The following is a 20033-nucleotide window of genomic DNA, read 5'->3' on the forward strand; positions in this document are numbered from 1 at the left end:
TCCAGAATTGCTAATGAGTCCCAGTTACTTTGGTCTAATTGGGTGCCACCAAAAGAGGAGATGTCACTAGACCAGAGCCTGCTAGGAATAACTGCTCTCCTCTCTGCACCCCAAGCAACAGAGTCTGACTTTGTTGCTTGGGGTGCACAGTGGAAAGCAGTAGAATGATATCTTGGTGAAAGTCCTGATATTGGTTCAAGAACTTAAAGCAAGGGAGAGGAAGAAAAAATAAATCCCCGGAAGGACTCCAGTCTCAGATCCTTCATGGCAAGTACTTGCAGCACTGTTTATTCAAATATATAATAACAAGCACCAGAAAACAACATGCAACATTCTCCCCCCACCCCGATCTGCAATCCCAGAAGTAGGAGGCTCATGACTATGATAGTGAAGGAAACTCATGTCCAGGAAAGGTCCTAGGTGGGCACCCTGGTGCTGGGTTAGAGTCTAGTGGGACAAAAGGGCAAGTACCCTGCCCATTAGCCTCCTACAGCAGCTGGAGAAACCAGACACCTTCTTCTACCTCAGGCCCCACTTTGCAAAGCAGTGATGCCAGCCCTGGTTGGAGAGAACATGAGTCCTATGAGGCACTTGGCCCTGCCCAGCCCTCTGGAGGTAATGAGGTGAAGTAGCCTTTCCTCTTAGGGTGGCCATAGAGAGTGAGGCCATAGCCTAAATCAAGGCTCTCCTGATGGAGAACAAGAGAGCCTCTTGAGAAGAAAGAGAACGAGCCTTCCTTGCTCTAAAGAGAGTTCTGGGCTGGGAGTCCTTGGCAGGAGTGAATATAATCTCCCCCCACCCCCTGCCCGCAACTGCTTTCCCTAGCTGAAGGCCCAGTTGCTAACTTCAGCCCCCAAATGAGAACACTACCCAGCACATTTCAAATAAATTATAAATACAGACACAGAATCCAAACAAAGATCCAGTAGAAGCTGCTCACAGACCCCCACAGAGGCCGGCTTGAAGAAAAATGAAGGTCGCCCCTTTGTTCTCTGTGTCTCTGGAGCTGTAGGCAAAACTGTCCCCCCTTGTCCTTGAGTAACCATGGGGACAGCTCATGACAGAGAGTTTCAGACTTAAAAACCCTCTCACCCCATCTCCTTTCTTTCCTCCTCAAATCTCTTCCCCAAAATCTTAAACAAACAAACAAAAACTAATTCTTTCACTGAGGGACTCAAGCATTTGGGGATGTAAATCTCACCCTTTCCCCATCGGGAGGAAATGACTGGCCTGAAGTCAAAAGTCCTGACTCCTAGGTACCCCAGTAATGCACATGTTACTATGGATGGTGTTTAGAGAGGTGAGGAGGTTGAAGGGGGTTGACTCAGTCCTGAGGAGAGATTGGCACAGGGCACATTCACCTTTAGGATGCTTAGTAGGCCAATTGGCACTGGATTGGAAAGTGGTTGGATTCTTCCCTCTTCTTCCTTCCCTGGGAAGCCCTATGGCCAGGGCAGATTGAGCTGGGTAGGAAGCAAATGATCCTTACCCAGTTAACACTGATTCTCAGCCTTGGGGCCCAGAGAGGGACTGAAGGAGGTATCAGGAAGAGGATATACACTAAAGACAAATATGGAACTGGGTCCCAAAGTGAAGAAGCACCAATAGCATCGGCCTGCCCTGGACTTGAGAGGGGATAGAGACTGGGAGAAATAAAGACACAGGGGAGAAATGGGACGGCAAGGGAAGAGGGAACATCCTGTTTTCAAGAGGAGAAGGAGAAATATGAAAGAAGGACTAGAGAAGGAGCAGGGGAAAAAACTGAGCAGGGAATAAGGAAAAAATGGGCCCATCCATCCTGGGGCTCTGGGGCAACTTAGCCTCCTGATGGTCCTTTGGCCCTTCCTAAGCCCGTGTCTGGCCCCACAGGAATAAAAGGAAGGCCTGGAGAGACTTCAAAAAGGATCTCAAATGCCTCAGATGCACGATGCTGGGGAAGGGAGATGGACAGAGAAGTAAGGGGATTAGGAGGCAGGTCCTGACTCCACATTTTTGAGTCTTAAGTGTGAGACCAAGAAGGATGACAGGGAGGAAGATAGGGCGTTTCTAAAGTAGAGTTTAGAGTGTTGGTGGAAAGTGCCCCAGCCTGGTGGGTGGGAGGATTGAGGGGATAGAAGAAATTGATTCTGCCAGCAAGCTTACTGGCTTTACTTTCTTGAAGCTGCAACTCAGTTGCAATTTATCTTGCTCCCAGCTGAGTCCAGGAAGGCCTCATCAGGACCCTCTGAAGGGCTGTTTTCTAGGCTGGTGGACCTCTCTGGTTCACACATGGTGGATTCTGTGGGCAGGCAGAGGCCAGAGAAGACAGTGGAAGGCACACTGAGTCATGGGATGACTGGAGATCAGACGCAGGGACTAGATGACAGCCACTGAGGAGGGGTTGCCAAACCACTATTGGGGCCTCCACACAAGGGACCAGAGGGGAAGGCTACTAGCTGATTTCCCTTCCCCCTAATATTGTTGAAGCTGGACAGGTTGACAGAAAGGTGGCTGCTAGGAACCAGTCTCAGAGCACTGGTTTCCTGCCCCCAACCCTCACCTGCAGCAGAGGCTGGTTCTCAGAGACTGTAAGGGTACAAGTAAGACCCCAAGTAAGATACCTGGGTCCAGGCACTGGACAAGAAGCACTGAGCTCCTGCCATTCATGGCTCCAGCAAGAAGGAGGATAGGAAGCCACTGAGAGGGCTGCCCAGGTTTTCAACAGCTGATGCCTGCCCATCGTCTCAAAGCTCAAAGACCAGAATAATGGGGGACGGGAATTGGAGGAGGAGGAAGAGAAAGGTCCTGGAAGCCGGAGGTGGTTGAAGAGGTGCTGTCCAGTTCGGGAATAGCCAGCTGGGGGGCTGCTTACTGCTTCTCCACTGCTCCCTGCTCAGCTGCACTCTCCTGGCGGGGACCCTGGCCCTGGTCCTGGTCCTGGTCCTGGTCCTGGTCCTGGCCCTGGCGCTGTCCATGCCACGGGGTCTCCTTGAAAACAAACCAACAGTTCCCGGCCCACAGGAAGAAGTTGATAAAGCCAAAGAGCTGCAAAGACATCAGGGGAATTTGTGAGAATAGTCAGGGGGTCACTGTGGGAACAGGGAGGGGGAGTTCCTATTGCAGTGGGGGTGGGGGCTTGTGCAGGGAAGAAGCACAGAGGACTAGAAAGACTAAGACAGAGAGCTCGGTATAGAGGCAGGGCTCAGGGCCATCAACTGTTTAGGGAATCCCAGGTGAAAGTGTCTAATTCTGTCCACACCATGCACCCAAGCTATAGCTTGGTCACTAGCAGAATCTGGCCCTTTAGAGGAGCATCGTGCAAAGCATAGCGAGGAGCCAAGCAAAAGTCAGCCCTGGGGCGCCTCCTACAGCACGCGTGAGGCCCTGTTTGGAGCACCTTCCGCCAGGTAGGTGTGGCAGGAGCTGTCCAAGGTGCTCCTTCCCTATGATCAGGCACCTAGCCAGGGCTATGTTCAAATAGTTATTCAACATATTTTAAAAACCTCACAGCAGGAAGTACTTAGAGGGAAGTGTACTGATGTCCCAAATTATCTTTGAAATGCACTAAAAACAAGACGGATTGATGGATGAAGAAGTGAATAAATATGTGATAAAGCAAGTCTAGTAAAAAGTTAATGGCACAGTCTAGGTGGTGAGTGCATGGGTATTCACTGTAAAATTCTTTCAACTTTGTTGTATCTGTGAACATTTTTACAATAAAATTTTTTGGGGAGGAACCATCAGCAGGGTTCCAGCAAGTTCCAGACGTGTGTTCCTGGTGTGCCAGCCATTAAACATTTCAGATGTGGGAACAAGTCATTTTCAGAGCAGGGCTGAGGTGGCTGGGATGACGGGCAGCATTTGAGAAGCTCAAGACCTCAGCTCTTTACCAATGGATATGGACATATTTCAACATTCTAACAACTGGGATGGCCAAATCCATATGCATCCAGCAGACCCACTATTGCTCCAAAGCCCCTTTCCAGGCTGGAGGGCTGAGTGATAGTAAGCCCCTTCCCACTCATGTTGGGTCTGCTCGCAGCTTCAAGCTCAGCCACAGCCCCAGGCTCCCCTTTATGTGCTCACACACATTGTGTAGAACAGGCAGGAGGAGGGGAGACATCACAGAGAGCGTGCCTAGAGGTGGGGAAATGAGAAGGGAATTGGAGGCAGAGTGCAGGAGGAAGGAACAGAAGGCTAAGTGGCTTTTGGGTTCCCCTCATCCCAAAATGTCCTCTCAGGGTCAGCCAGGAGCTAGCAGCCAGCATGAAGCGCAGTGAGGGCACCAGCTCCAGGTGCAGGGGACACCAGCTCTGGGACATCCTCTCTTTCCTTTCAGGACCTGCTAGCTGGGACAGGCCTGGGCAGCAGAGCTGGTGCTGCTTCCTGCAGTGGCCACAGGTCTCACCACGGAGATGTTGGCCAGGCCCATAGAGGGCGTGGCCCCGGCACTGCACACTGCTTCCTCTCCATGGCACACGGACATGGCTGCTGTCAAGCTGGATGGTCGTGTGGCCCCCTTGACATCGGTCAGGCCCTTGCCCCAGGCAGCTGCAGCTACCAGCCAGAAGAAGGTGAAGGAGACAGTCACACAGAAGTCCTGGGAGGAGCAGAGGGATGGGAAATACACTCAGAAAGGCCCCATGATTCCCTTGCTTCTTTTCCTCTTGCCATGATACTGGCAATCCCAGGGTGCCAGGACAGTTGCCTCTTCCCATCCTACCCAACACCTAGAACCCAGGTGGTCCTGAGGCATCTGTTCACTGCCCCCAAAGGAGTCCTGCCACTCAGGCTAGCCCTGCTAATGCCCTTAGATCTAAGATCTGGCAACAGTGTACCAAGGCATCGTTGGTCAGCCTCACCCCAAAACCCACTCATCCCAAGTGGAGCCTAAATTCCCCACTCTTCCCTCCCAGCTTTTTCTTTGATCACCATTGCTCAGATACAAGTAGACTGCAGGACGCAAATGGGGTCCCTTAAGGCACCCCTTCCGCCTTGCATGCCTGGGATAGGAAGAGAGTAAAGAGGAATAATATTAATAATCGCTAATGCTTATTGAGACTAACTATGTACTAGATACATGCATTCTCATTTTTTCACATATACACACAAAACTATGAAGCACGTATTATTTTATCCCCATTTTATAGTTAAGGAAACTGTGATTTAGAGAGGTTATTTAACTTGTCTGAGATCACACAGCAAGTAAGGGGCCATGCTGGGATCTGAACCCAGGCAGTCTAACTCCAGAGCCTGCTTGTGTATGGTGCTATTGTGCCTCCTGTGAACAGGAGCAAGCAACGGGAGGTTGATGGAGGCAGAGGTTCCACCATGGGGGTGGAAGCCGCCATGTTTGTCCTCTGCTCCAGTTCTGACCTCAACCCCCTCACAAACATCTGTTTCTCCACCCCATTCATTCTGGCCTGTGCTGACTCACCACCAGCGGGAAGCGTTTGTTCTCTGTGTAGAGGTTGTGGAAGCGCAGGTAGATAACTAGGGCAGCCATGGTATAGAAGAAGGAAAAGATGCCAAGGGTCACGAAGAACTCGGCGGGTGCAGAGAAGTCCCCCATGAGGTGCATGGTCTTGGAGCTGGACTCTTCATCGCAGAGGGGCATCTCATATTGGATCCGGTGCAACCTGCAGGTGGCAGGGGAGGCCATCCTGAGCTCAGGCAATCCTCTCTCTCCCTGGCCCAGAAGTAGTCCTGTGCTAGTTCTCAGCAGGGGACTCTTACAGAGCCAAGAAAGGGGTCATGTAGGGAGGCAAGTTTCTGGAAGGAACCTTGCAGTCAAGATGGGAACTTCCCCAAAATTTCTGGTAAAACTCTACCTTCCCCTCAGCTGCTCCCCCGCCCACCCCACTCATCTACCCTGCCCAGACATGGTGACCATGTATTCCCAAGTGTCTCCAGGGCCCTTTAGGTCACAACTGCAATATATGTAGTTCTTCTCTTTCTGGTAGCCAAACCACTAGGCAGATCAGCTTCATTGTGCCTCTGGAAAGTGCAGGCCCAGAGTGGCCAAGATAAGGTTGGAATCACCCATTCTCAGGCTTTATTGGGCTTTCCAATGAGACAGTGGGCAAATTAAAGAGAAAAACACAGCCTATTATATATGAGATAGTTAATATAACTTGGGTGCTGATACTAGAAATTTCTGAAAAGGTGAGCCTCATCCCCATTTTCCCCTGAACACCTGGGCTCCCTACTTCCTAAGCTCTCAAATACCCAGAAAAGAGTTCACTTCTACCTCCCTGTCAAGGTGTGCCCACTTGTATCCTGGTCATACTGGCTGAGGATCCCACATCAACTCTTTAGGATGTAAGTACTAATAAGCTTCCCTACCTTCAAGGCAGAGAGGAAGCTACTGAGGGTCAGAGAGACCTGTCCAACTTGTCCAGGTTCCTGTAAGCCTCCATCCCAAACTGCATTGGCTCTTTCTGTATGAGCTGGTGTGACCTGCCATGGGTTGTCCATGGACTGGAACATTATTATAACAGTGATCAATCTGTATTTCCCTTTTGTTTTGCTCTGGTCAGTGTGTCTGAAATTGCTAAAAAGCAGAAAGGATCTAAGTTTTGTCATTCTATTTGAATCTGGAGTGGCACGCAATGAATGGTTTTTAGGTTTCTGGAGGAGGAAGAGACCAAGCAGGTCCTGCCAGTCAAGTGAGAGACGATGTGCTGGGTTGGAACCAATTCTTGCTCACCTGAAGGGATAGCCAAATGCAACGATGATGGAGCTCACGTCCTTGGCTTCGTTGTTGCAGCGAACCATTGCTCCTGTCTCCCCGCTGTAGGAGCCACAGGACCCGAAGGCGAAAATAGCAAAGAGCTGAGAGAGAGTGAAGCCTCTTTGAGAGTCAGAAGGCCTCAACTGGCCAAAGTCAAGAACTAACCGTGACTCCCCGCAGGTGCAGACATTAAGTGCGGGAGTGGGGGAGAGTGAGGATCCCCTTTAATCAAGTTCTTCCTAGGTAGAAACACATGGCTTCCATTTGTCTTCCAGCCTCAGGCTGCTGGACCAAATAGCCAAATGAATACAAGGCTGACTGAGTGGTGTCTGCAAGGGAGATGAAGAGGCAGGAAATGGACAGTTGCCAGATCTCTCCATTGGGCATGACTTGGGGACCACAGGTAGCCTCCTTAAGATGACTAACACAAAACCTCTGCAATTCAGGCTTTAGGAAACTTCTAGCTTACAGATAGACTTGAATTTCCTTCCCAAGGGAGAGACACACTCAGAAAGATTCCCCTGCATCAACCTAGATCAGACATGCCTAGAACGCTTTTCATTTCTCCTTTGAATTAGTCATCTAATCTTGTTTCCTAGTTGCTAACTTCCAGTGGCTTCCTGCCTTGGTGGAGGTATAGCTGGAGGGGCCAGCTTCTACCAAGCCACCCCAGATGGGCCATACTACTGTCCCATAGTACTGACAGCCTAATTCCTCTTCCCCAAAAGGCACATGGCCTTCTAGCAATAGTGCTGGCTGGGCCAATGTGACAATCTTGGCTCAAGCCCAGAGAAAAGTACCCTCCACTTGCCTTATCAGTCTCCACTGTTTCCCCACTGGTATTTCCCTTTGTCATCTGTTGATGCTGCCGTTTCTCAGTGTTAAGATCCAGAGGTGTCTCAGGTCACTCGAATCGTTTTCTTCTCCACCTTTCCTCACATTTTACTACACCTTCTCTCTCAAGTGAAATAAAATTTCCTCATCCTATGATTTTCAGATTTCTTTCCAGGAAACACACTTTGGTTAGAAAAGGAGGTGAGAGGCCAGGTGCGGTGGCTCACACCTGTAATCCCAGCACTTTGGGAGGCTGAGGCGGGTGGATCATTTGAGGTCAGGAGTTTGAGACCAGCCTGGCCAACATGGTGAAACCCCGTATCTACTAAAAATACAAAAATCAGCCTGGCGGTAGAGTGTCGCACGCCAGTAATCTCAGCTACTTGGGAGGCTGAGGCAGGAGAATCACTTGAACCCGGGAGGCGGAGGTTGCAGTGAGCCGAGATCGTGCCACTGCACTCCAGCCTGGCAACAGAGTGAGACCTTGTCCCTCTCCTGCCCACTGCCAAAAAAAAAAAAAAGAAAAAAGAAAAAGAAAAGAAAAAAGAAAAGGAGGTGAGAAATTGAAATGTCTTATCCTCCACATCATCTGCTCAGATTGGATTTCCTGTGCACCTACCTTCGACTTGTACACAATGTCATGTTCTTATTAAGCAATGAGCTTATTCTCTTAATTGTTCACTTTCTGTATGTTTCTTCGAGACTCAGTGTCTTGGACATTAAGCACTTGGAAGACAGCTGATCTGTATATCAGCCCTGCATCCAGAGTCTAGAATAGAAGCTATATGCACTTTATTTTGCCAATGCTTGTTAGCATTATGGAGTGAAAGGAGACCTGAACTAGGAGTATGGAAACCTAGGTTCCAGACCTGGTCCTGTCACTAATTAGCCAGGTGAGCTCTGATAAGTCACTCTGCTCTCTGAGTCTGTTTCCTCATCTTTTTTTTTTTTTTTTTAGATGGAGTCTTGCTCTGTCGCCCAGGCTGGAGTGTAGTGGCGCAATCTTGGCTCACTGCAAGCTGCACCTCCTGGGTTCACACCATTCTCCTGCCTCAGCCTGTTGAGTAGCTGGGACTATAGGCGCCCGCCACCATGCCCAGCTAATTTTTTGTATTTTTTTTTAGTAGAGACGGGTTTTCACCGTGTTAGCCAGGATGGTCTCGGTCTCCTGACCTTGTGATCCGCCCGCCTCAACCTCCCAAAGTGCTGGGATTATAGGCATGAGCCCAGCCTGTTTCCTCATCTTAAATGGAGGGGTTTGGAGTAGATAATCTAGAGGCCCTTTCCAGCCCTGGAACTCTCTCACTCTCTGAGAGTAACACTGTCAGTGTACTCTTGACTGGGCTTGCCAACAGCTGTGCTTTGCCCCTGCGAGGTGTCCAGTGCCACTGCCCCCGGCTTGCAGTGCCCGGCCTTGCAGATCTCCATGCTGGAGCCATTGACCTCTCTCCAAATAATGGGCACCTCTCTGTTTTCAGGAGGTTTATTCCAGACAAATGAGAATTGTCTCCATGTTTAAAGATATCTGGGAAAGAAGACAGTAAAACCTCCCTCCAATGCCTAAATACCCTCCTCTCCTGAATTAAATGATGAAGACTGCAGTAGAGCTCTGTCTGCCCGCCTTCTTCACAGAGGTAGAGAAGAGTCACTCGAAGCCTCTGTATCATTACCCTTTACTTACTCAAAGTGGCCTCACCATTGTAATACTGGAACTTCTCTAACTCTTCCTCATAGGAATTCGCTAATCTTTTGTCAGTTCTGTGGCCATCTGATTCCTCTTAGAAGTTTCTTTATTCCTCTTAGCTTCTGGTGCCCAGAACTGGATGTGATTAGGGTGTCACATTCTGGGAAGGGCAGCACAGTTGGAAATATTTTTACCCATTGGCAGTTAGTCAGTGAATGGCTCCTTATAGGTTCCTTAAGAAAGCAGGGGCTGGGCATGGTGGCTCACAGCTGTAATCCCAGCAGTTTGGGAGGCCAAGCAGGAGAATGGCTTGAGCCCAGGAATTTGAGACTAGCAACATATAGGCAACATAGCAAGACCCTCCCCTACAGAAACTACAAACAAAAAATTAGCCGGGCATGGTGGTGCCTGCTAATAGTCCCAGTTACTCAGGAGGCTGATGTGGAGGAATCACTTGAGCCCAGGAGTTCAAGGCTGCAGTGAGCTATGATCATGCCACTGCACTCCAGGCTGGGCAACAGAACAAGACCCCCATCTCAAAAAAAAAAAGTAAAGAAAAAGAAAGTAGGTACTCAAAACTTGGGGGCAGTGAATGGTCAGTTATGGAGCCTTCTCTTCACCAGCACTCTCCTGAAAGGCACTCCTGAGCATCTACAGAAAGATAAAATTTAAGAGCATGTACTATGCCTAGCATGTACAGTGCCTACTATGCACGGTTCTAGGCACTATTATCTAGTAGTGAACAAAAGAGAAAAAAGGCCAAGCATGGTGGTTCATGCCTGTAATCCCAGCACTCTGGGAGGCTGAGGTGGGAGGATCACTTGAGCCCAGCAGTTTGAGACTAGCCAACTTTTTATTTAGCCAAGAAAAATTAGCCAGGTGTGGTGGTGCACATCTGTGGTCCCAGCTACTCTGGGGGCTGATGTGGGAAGATCTCTTGAGCCCAGGAGGTCAAAGCTACATGATCACACCACTGGACACCAGCCTGGGTGACAGAGCGAGACCCTATCTCAAAAAAAGAAAAAGAATAACAAAATCTCTGTCCTCATGGGGCTCATACTCTAGAGCTGCACTATCCAAAACAGTAGCCCCTAGCCAAGCTTGATTATTTAAGTTTAAGTTAATCAGAATTAAATTAAATTAAAAATTCAAGCCAGGTGCAGTGTCTCAGACCTGTAATCCCAACACTTTGGGAAGCAAGGTGGGAGGATCACTTGAGGCCAGGAGTTCAAGACCAGCCTGGGTATCATAGCAAGACCCCATCTCTACCAAAAAAAAAGTAGTTGGGCATGGTGGTACATGCCTGTAGTCCCAGCGGCTGAAGTGTGTGGATCACTTGAGCCCAGGGGTTCAAGGCTGCAATGAGCTATGATCACGCCACTGCACTCCAGCCTGGGTGACAGAGTGAGACTGGATCAAACAACAACAAAAAAGTTCAGGCTGGGTGTGGTGGCTCATGCCTGTAATCCCAGCACTTTAGGAGGCCAAGGCGGGCAAATCACTTGAGGTCAGGAGTTCGAGACCAGCCTGGCCAATATGGCTAAATGCCGTCTCTACTAAAAAAAAAAAAAAAAATCAGTTCAGTCACGCTAGGCACATTTCAAGTGCCCAATAGCCTCATGTGGCTAGCAGGTACTATCTTAGAGAGCACCGATTCTAAAACTTTTCCATTATTACCAAAAGTTCTGCTGTGTCTAAATGACGGTCCTGAGGTTCTGACAATCCTGAATCATGCTTTCGGATTTCTCAGAGGGCAAAATACACCCACAATAACTTTAGTATTTATTGTATTCTGATTCTTTTCAAGTCAGGGATCTTACATGATAATTTTTTATTTACCAAAATATACGTTTAAATCTGAACACTATACAGTCGGATGGTACCAGAGCAAAATGAGAACATCTGAGGGGAATCACAGGTTCACAGAATAGCAGAACAAAAGGGACCTCAAAGATTCACACACCCAATCATCTCATGTCACAGAGGGGGACTGTGAAGCCCCAAAAGATTAAGTCACTTTCCCAAAGTCACATTTAGTTGATGTGAGAGCCAGGCTTAGAATTCACATCTCCTGATTCCCTGTCCAGTGCTCTTTCCATTTCATTTGCTCATTAACTCAACACTGATTGAGCATCTACCTTGTGCCAGGTGCTGGAGATATGAAGACGAATAACACCTATCTCCTGCTCTTGAGAATTCACATCAAGAAAGAGGCATCATAGCAAAACAAACAAACAAAAAATAATAAAAACAAACACTGCATCCCAGAGTTATTGAGGCTAAAGAAGAGATCTTTATCATGTGCATTGAGGATTACAAGGAGGGAAGGAGTAGCTCTGTGCCTTGGGGTGCAGAAGCTCAGAAAGACACTTTCTCCCAACCCCCTCCATGTCTCCTAACCCTCCATCTTTCCACTCCAGATTTGCTTTCTTCCCTAACTGTGCCAAGTGACTGAGACACAGAGAAGAGAAGGAAAGAACTAAAATCACCCCTGTCACCAAGCACAAGGCTCTGAGATGAGCAAATTGGTTATAAAGAGCAGCCAAGGAGAGGTAGAGGATCTGAGACAAGGGGGAGTTCTAGCATTCTGGTGCCAACCAGCCTTTCTCCTCTTGGACCCCCATTGCTGGGACAGCGATGGTCATTTTCTGCCCTCCGCCTTCTGCTTCTGCATCTCTTTTGCAACCTTAAACCTTTCCAGTTTAAGGATGAGGCTCCCCTTTGGCACTGACATGCTCGCTGGTGATAATCCTGTGACAGTCCTGAGGACACTAACATCACCAGTTAGCTCACAGCACAAGGAAGACAAATTCTCTCCCCAGGTCCTACTCCCATGCTTATCTCATTGTTTTTTGTTTTGTTTAGGCGAGGTGGCTCATGCCTGTAATCTCAGCACTTTTGGAGGCTGAGGTGGGAATATCACCTGAGCCCAGGAACTCGAAGCCAGCTGGGGCAGCATAGCAAGACCCGATTTTTACAAAAATTTTTTACAACTTAGCTGGGCATGGTGGCATGTGCCTTTGGTCCCAGATACTTGAAAGGCTGAGGTGGGAGGATTGCCTGAGCTTGGAAATTGAGGCTGCAGTGAGATGTGTTCGTACCACTGCACTCCAGCCTCAGCGATAGAGCCAGTCTCTATCTTAGTCTCTATCTTAGAGCCTGTCTGAAAAAAAAAAAGATTTGATATTTACTTACTCAAGGTTCCAGAGCTAGAAAGCAAGAAAGCAGAGGGGACTCAATTTAAACCAAAGCCTATCTGACCTCAAAAATCTCTCTATCTTTCTTTTTCTTTTGTTTTATTTTCCTTTTTTTTTTTTTTTTTTTTTGAGACAAGGTCTAGTTCTGTCACTCAGGCTGGAGTGTGCAGCTCATTGCAGCCTCGACCTCCTGGGCTCAATGATCCTCCAGCCTCAGCCTCCCAAGGAGCTGGGACCACAAGCATGTGTCATCACACCCAACTAATTTTATTTTTTAATAGAGACGCGATCTCCCCTTATTGCCCAGGCTTGTGTCAAACTCCTGGGCTCAAGCAATCCTCCCACCTCAGCCTCCCAAAGTGTGTCTTTTTCTTAAAAAGAAAAAATTTTTTAAGATACTTCTTTTCTTTTCTTTTTTATCTTGAACTCCTATGATTTGATGTCCTTTTCTTTTTTTAAAAAAACTAGTTCTCCAATAATTGGTCTATGTCCAGGTTATTTTTGCTAGCTTAGTATAGACTTAATGAGACTACAGAATTGGAATTGAGGTGAGATTAGTTGATTTTCAATTAAAAAAAAACACTCTAAGATAAGCTCCTGACAAATAAAAGAATAACATTACTTTCTTTTCACAAAGATTCCAGTAAAATCTTTGCTTTTTGGTAATAATGACAACAAAAGTTCTCAATTACCATTACAATAACTGCAAGCTTTGTGTTTTCTTTTTTCCTTCTCCAATCAGGAGCATTTGATCCCTCCAAACAGGAAATGAGTGAAAAACTCAAATGACATTTCCACTGTCATTTCTGGTGCTAGTGCCTGTGTACTTTTTATGTTACCTCATCTGCAGAGCTTCAAAGCAAGTGAAACTGGCGCCCTAAATTCAGGCTACCTGGGATGGCAAAAAAAGCAAAGCACGTTTCTTTGTGATGCTACCCTGTGAATGAAGTCTGAATTCAGAGTCTAGCCCAGGGCCCAGGTTTTAGCGTTCTGAGAGAAAAGGGTCTCTGTTTTGCACAACCCCCTTTCTAAGTACTTGAAGATCATAAAAGTCTATCAGATCTTAATTCCTAGGGCATTAGTGCTGACCCCAAGACTGCATCATTTCCCTGGGCATTGCTTTGTACAGCCTTTACAGAAATGTTGTGGGTATTTGGAGTGCTGGGTGGAGGGAAGGATGGCAGGATTGAAGAAGGAAGCTTTTCAGAATCCCTCCAAGGGAGAGGAGTCCATGGTCTAATAACCTCATTGTTTCCCTTATCCTTTGACAGTGTGTCTCAAATTCTGTTGGATCCATTTGTCTAATTTAATGGTAAAATTGCTTATAATGGCTCTTCCAGTTCTGGATGCCAGTCACTCAGAGCCTTAATATCATTTTTATATGGCTCCCTCTGGTACTTGAGTGGTGGATCAGAACAGGGAAGGGGCCAAAGGCAAAAGAGCTCAATCAGCAATTGGTCTAACCACTCTTGAGGCAGTAAGAAAGGTGGAGAGTCCCCACCAGGTCCCAGAGTTTGCACTTGGGAGCTCACAGGCTGGCCCGATAATCCCTGGGTTCCAGATTTGATTATTCTCATCCAAACCATGATTTAAGAACTGGTGTCACAGTGCTAATTCTTGTCTCCAAAGCCCCGTAGAACTCAATCCTCCTCAGTATTAATGGTAACTTATTCCCTAGCTGAATTCTGTACTGAGAGCACATTAATTAAGTTATTCACACACCATTTGGTATGTGGATTGTCTAATTTAAAATCTCTTCTGCAATAGTGCACTAAATGCCCCCTACAAATCTTTATGATTTGAGAAATTGACTGCACCTGTCCACATTCCTAATTTATACCCAGGAGGCCTTAGGCACTGGCCTAGTGAAGCAAGATAGTATTTCCACTAGACTGTAACAGGGGAAACTGAGGACCTGAGCAAGTGACTTTTTCAAGGTCACAAAGTAAGTCTAACCTAGGGCCATATTCTGGCACACCAAACTATTTAGAGCATAAGGAGACCCTAGGAAGGTTCTGATCAACATCTAACTAGTGTTGGAAATTGAAGTCCAGAGAAATGAATTGCCCAAGGTGACATAGCTGGAAAAGGCCGGTCTAGGTCTGGATCCCAGGGCCCCAGCTTCTCAGATCAGTGTTCCATTTTATTCTACATGCCACATTTTAGCCATGCCGTGATTTTTATTCTTATTTTTTTCTTTTATTTAATCATAGAACCACAAGCTCCGTTCATTCATTCATCCACTCCCTCACTCATTTACAGGAACTCAGATTACTCCAGTGACCTCAACAGGGAACGGCGAGCCGAGAGCCTGTCCCCTGAGCCCAGTACTTGCAGGATGATCCAGGCCCTGGTGGGTTTGGGGGCAGGACGGTTTCCATCGCCTGCTTCCTTCTCTCCTTTGCCCTCTGCGGCTTCCCTCTTGGTGAAGAGCGGACCGCGTCCCCCTCGTCCTTCTCCCCCCTCCCGTCACCAAGGAGTGGTATGTGCAGGATCAGAGTTCTGGAAAGGTTACACCCGGGTCCTCTCGCCCGGGTGAAATGTGAGCGCCCTGGGCAAAGGCTTCTTGCACATAGAAGGACCGAATCCGGGACTCCGCATGCCTCGCTCTTCACCCTCCTGCCACTAAGTCCGGAGAAGCAGCCCCAGCCCGCCCCTCCCCCGCCCACCTGTTGCCGCCCCCCACCCTTCCGCCGTGGCCCGGCCGCAGCACCTCCCCAGCCCCCACCCTGGCTCCATTGCTTCAGGTCAGCGTCACAGCCCAGGCTCCCGAAATAGCCCGGGGCCGGGGCAGCGACTCACCCACTGGAGAACTTTGATGAAGCCCAGCGGCTCCTCCAGCCGCCGCCAGCGCAGCCCCACGAGTAGGCGGTCCACCTGCGGAGACACAGCCGGCCAGGGGGTCAGGGCGGTGGGGAGCCCTGGGAAGGCGCTGGTCCCCTTGCCCCACTCACACGCGGTCCAGGGGTGGGATAAGTGTGCAGCCCGACATCTAGGTGGAGAGGGGCGGGTGAGAGAGTCCGGGGCGCGCAGGGACTACCTGCTGGCGCGGCGACTTGTCCGCCGTGCGGCCGGCGCTCTCGGTCGAGGACATGCTGGCGCGGCGAGCGCTGGGAGCGGCGTGGGGGCTTGGCTCTCTGGCCAGGAGGCGGCGGACACCGCGGGGGAGCGGGGAGCTGCAGGTCCGGGGCAGAGCAGGCGAGCGGGGCTGGAGCGCGAGCGGCCGTCGGTGGGCCGGAGTCCAGGCTGGCTGGCTGGCTGGCTGGCTGGGACGCGGGGGCGCTGCTGTTCGTGCTCTCAGAGGCTGCGGCCGCCGCGGTGCACCGCCGGCAGCAGAAAGCCCCCGACTCGGATTCAAACTTCTGTCAAACTCGCAGCGAACTTGGCCGCCGAGTCACGTGGCGTGCGCTCCCGAACCCTCCTCCCGCCCCCTCTGCTCCCTTTCTCCGCTCGCCGGGCACCTTAAAGGGACCAGAGGCCTCCGTGGTTAGTTCCGCCGCGGGGGGTGGGTGGGGGGGTGCTCTGGGTCCTCCTGGCCGAAGCCTCCGGGACCGGTCCCCACCGAGACACCGCGGCCGTCGGAAACCCTAGCCAGGCGCACCTGGACGCACAGGCTTCAGGTTTATCCTTCCCTGTTTTCCTGGATTGCGAACTGCCCAGCGCCGGTTTTTCTCCTCTTCCATACCAGAATACCCAGAACGTAAAAGATTCTCAAAAGGCACGATCAGGGCTGTGAAACAAGGTTCTAAGCCTCACGGTTAACATACCGCCAGTACCGACAAAAGGGCGATAGAATATAAGCTGCTGATTTTTTATCCTGTCTAACTAGGTATTGTTTTTTTTTTTTTAAACAACAAAAGACATTTGTATGTTAGTGATTTAAAAGTTATTGGCCAGGCTTGGTGGCTCACGCCTGTAATCCCAGCACTTTGGGAGGCCGAGGCCAGAAGATCACGAGGTCAGGAGTTCGAGACCAGTCTGGCCAACATAGTGAAACCCCGTCTCTACTAAAAATACAAAAAATTAGCCGGGTGTGGTGGTGTGCGCCTGTAATCCCAGCTACTCAGGAGGCTGAGGCAGGAGAATTGCTTGAACCCGGGAGGCAGAGGTTGCAGTGAGCCGAGATCGCGCCATTGCACTCCAGCCCTGGCGACAGTCCAAGACTCTGTCTCCAAAAAAAAAGTTATTAATCTTTAACAAGTAGAAACTTAATCTCCTTTAAAATGGTCATTACCATTTAAATGAGAGTGAAAAAAGGTCTTTGAGGAATGAGGCGCAAAGAATATATTGAAACGTACTGAAAAGTTGACGTCTGGCTAGGCGCGGTTGGCTCAAGCCTGTAATCCCAGCACTTTGGGAGGCGGAGGCGGGTGTATCACTTGAAGCCAGTTCGAGACCAGCCTGGCGAACATGGTGAAACCCTGTCTCTACTAAAAATACAAAAATTAGCCGGGCGTGGTGGCACGCGCCTGTACTCCTAGCTACTCCGGAGGGTAAGGCACGAGAATTACTTGAACCCGGGAGGCGGAGGTTCCAGTGAGCCGAGATTGCGCCACTGCACTCCAGCCTGGGCAACAGAGCAAGACTGTGTCAAAAAAAAGAAAAAGAAAAAGAAAAAGAAAAAAGACAGAAGTGGGGAGAGAGAGAGAGGAAAGAAAAAGAAAGAAAAAGAACGGGAAGGGAAGGGAAGAAGGGAAGGGAAGGGAAGGGAAGGGTTGGGTTGAAGTCGTTGCATTTTGATAACTGTAACTCGGTCTCTAACTTTTGAAAAGCATTTGGCAGGGGTGAGCAGTCGAGAATATTCCACACTTGGTTTACGAGAGCATAAATATAAGTAGTAAAAGGTTAAGTGATTTGTCCAAGGACAAATTCCTGTGCACTGGCTTGTAAATATGTATCCATCTCATCCAAGTCATTCTTGCAGGTCCCCCCCAACCGCTCCCACCCGCACATCAGAATGAATGCCTTTTGAACAAACATTTGGCTATTATCTATACAAGTCGCTTCCCTGTTGAGTAAGTGCCTTCCCAAAGCCTTGGGATTTAGAGAGAGAGAAGGTGAGGAAGGCAGCTCGGGCTGGATCAGGCCACATGGACTTGAAGGAAACTTCTCCAGTGGATTTCCATGCAAATCTAGACTAAGCAAGGAACAGCTTAGCCCAGTCCCCAGTCCACAGTTTAAAAATTGTTCTGCCGTCTTAGGTTCCTGTTCTATGGAATAGGGATAATAATTTATGTTCCACTCACTTCACGAGGCTGTCATAAAAATTAAATAGTGTGATATATGTGAATGCCACACTACACAAACACAAAAACATACATATTACCAATGTCTTCAACAATATACATACAGAATACAACACAATCAAAAAGAATCAGAATAACACAACAAAAATCCACTTACACACCAACCAGCCTTGTTAATCTTTAACTCTTTTTTGTCTCAAATCCATTATTTTCCTTAAATCCATTCTTTAAAAAAGAAAAAAATGCATAAAATTGAAAAACTATGTATCACCTCATGTCACTCCCTCCCTTCTTCCTCCCCAGAAATATCCATTATCCAAATCTGAATTTGTTTTTTTATCAGTCTCATGCATGGTTTACTACTTTTTCTATGTATGTAACTATAGGAGCAATACCTAGAAACTCATCAGATGTAGTATTGTTTTTTAAATTGCTTTAAACTTTATCTAAATGGTATCATGCTTTAGGTAACCTTCTTCAACTCACTTTTTTACTTAATGTTGTGTTTGTGAGAGTCATCTAGCCTGATGCCTGTAGCTTTAGTTCATTCCTTTTAGCTATATAGAATTCTATTACATACATATGCATACTGCAGTCTATTTATTCTCATATTGATGGGCATTTAGGTTGTTTCCAACGATTCTCTCTTACAAACAGCGCTGCACTAAATTTGTACAGACCTCCTTGTGTACATGTACATAGATTTCTACACAGCACTGAATTTCCAACTTTGTGTGTGTGTTTGTGTGTGCACACATGTGCGCTAAACCACAAACCCTGGTAAGAAATAAAATTTTACAACCTGACCCACTATATAAACTGGAACAAAAGTTTTGCAAAACACCCTCATATTTTCTATTCCATTTCATTAAAAAAAATTCTGGTCACCTGGAGGCAGATCCAGGTTTTGTGGAGCCTAAAGTTAATACAATTTGAGGGCCCCCTTTAAAAAGAGTACAAAATTTTGCCCAGGCGCAGTGTCTCACGCCTGTAATCCCAGCATTTTGGGAGGCCGAGGCAGGTGGATTGCTTGAGGCCAGGAGTTCAAGACCAGGCTGGCCAATGTGGTGCAACCCTGTCTAAAAAATCAGTCGGGTATGGTGGTGAGCACCTGTAATCCCAGCTACTCTGAAGGCAGGAGAATTGCTTGTACCCAGGAGGCAGAGGTTGCAGTGAGCCGAGACCATGCACTGCACTCCAGCCTGTGAGTCAGAGGGAGACTCTGTCTAAAAAAAAAAAGAAAGAAAAAGAAAAAAGAAAACGTACACAATTTTGAATACAAAATTAGTAACCAGGACTTGGAAGATGTTTTGTAAGGGTGGGAGGCTGAAGCTTCAGCTTCATTAGTTCCAGGATAAATACCTCTCTAGGTAGACACACTGGAATTAATTTGATGATTCACTAATAGCAGGACTCTACCAGCAGCTTGATAAACATTGCTCTATACCTAAAAGTGAGCCACCTCAGTCATAAGATGTATACATTTTCAACTTTGAGCTTTGACAAATGTATGCACCCATATAATCACCACCATGACCAAGATACAGAACATTTCAAGCATTCGCAAGAGCCCCTTCCCGCCCTTTTGCAATCAATCTGTAGGCAACCACTTGATCTGCTTTCAGTCATTATAAATCAGTTGTTTTTTCTAGAATTTCAGATAAATGGAATTTACAGTATGTAGTCTTTTGTGTCTGGCTTCTCTCACTCAGCATAATATTTCTGACATTCATCCATACTGTTGCTTGTAGTTTGCTCCTTTTTGTTGCTGAGTAGTACTCCCTCATAGGAAATATGATCCATCACAGTTTGCTTATCCATTCACCCGCAGAAGTACATTTGGGTTGTTTCCTTTTTTTTTTTTTTTTTTTTTTTTGACTCTAATGAGTAGAACTGCTGTAAACATTCTTATATAGGTTTTTGTGTGGATGTGTTTTTTATTTCTAGGGTAAATACCCAGAAATGAAATTTCTAGGTTATGTGTAAATGTACGTTTAACTTTATATGAAAGTACCAAACTCTTTTCCAGAGTGGCTGTAGCATTTTGCATTGCATTGTTTTTCACCAACAACGTACTCCATTGTTTTGCATCTTCTCCATAACTTGGTATTAGTTTAGTTTTGCTTTGTTTTTAGCCATGCTAAAAGGTATGTCATGATAACTCATTGTGGTTTTAATATGCACTTCCCCAGTGGCTGATAATGTTAAACATCTTTTACTGTGCTTATTTGTCTCTCTCTCTCTCTCTCTCTCACACACACACACACACACACACACACAGTTTATTTTATCTTATTTTTTGGAAACAGAGTCTCGCCCTGTCGCCCAGGCTGGAGTGCAGTACTGCAATCTTGGCTCAC

General features: G+C 47.7%; 1 protein-coding gene across 2 annotated transcripts; it reads right to left on the bottom strand.

Annotated features, from left to right (window-relative positions):
• Positions 1 to 254: 254 nt before the first annotated feature.
• SYPL2 (synaptophysin like 2) lies at positions 255 to 16081 on the bottom strand. 2 transcript variants are annotated; one of them, XM_004026261.5, is made up of 6 exons: positions 15468 to 16037; positions 15230 to 15304; positions 6689 to 6813; positions 5417 to 5618; positions 4388 to 4579; positions 255 to 3024 (listed from the first exon to the last, which is right to left on the bottom strand). In XM_004026261.5, the coding sequence occupies exons 1-6, from the start codon at positions 15519 to 15521 to the stop codon at positions 2848 to 2850; spliced, it is 825 nt and encodes a 274-aa protein (XP_004026310.1). In that variant the 5' UTR covers positions 15522 to 16037; the 3' UTR covers positions 255 to 2847. The 2 variants fall into 2 exon arrangements, with proteins under 2 accessions (XP_004026310.1, XP_055210032.1); XM_055354057.2 differs by lacking the exon at positions 4388 to 4579 and having other exon boundaries at positions 15468 to 16081.
• Positions 16082 to 20033: the final 3952 nt, after the last annotated feature.

Source organism: Gorilla gorilla, chromosome 1, assembly GCF_029281585.2.
Source record: "Gorilla gorilla gorilla isolate KB3781 chromosome 1, NHGRI_mGorGor1-v2.1_pri, whole genome shotgun sequence".
NCBI classification, from domain to species: domain Eukaryota; kingdom Metazoa; phylum Chordata; class Mammalia; order Primates; family Hominidae; genus Gorilla; species Gorilla gorilla.

Bases quoted from the DNA above. Each gene is read 5' to 3' on its own strand.
- SYPL2 (XM_004026261.5), bottom strand. From the start codon at position 15,521: ATGTCCTCGACCGAGAGCGCCGGCCGCACGGCGGACAAGTCGCCGCGC. The intron at 15,305-15,467 runs GTAGTCCCTGCG...GTGTCTCCGCAG, and splicing joins ACAAGTCGCCGCGCCAGCAG to GTGGACCGCCTACTCGTGGG. The intron at 4,580-5,416 runs GTGAGTCAGCAC...TGCTCCTCCCAG, and splicing joins ACAAACGCTTCCCGCTGGTG to GACTTCTGTGTGACTGTCTC.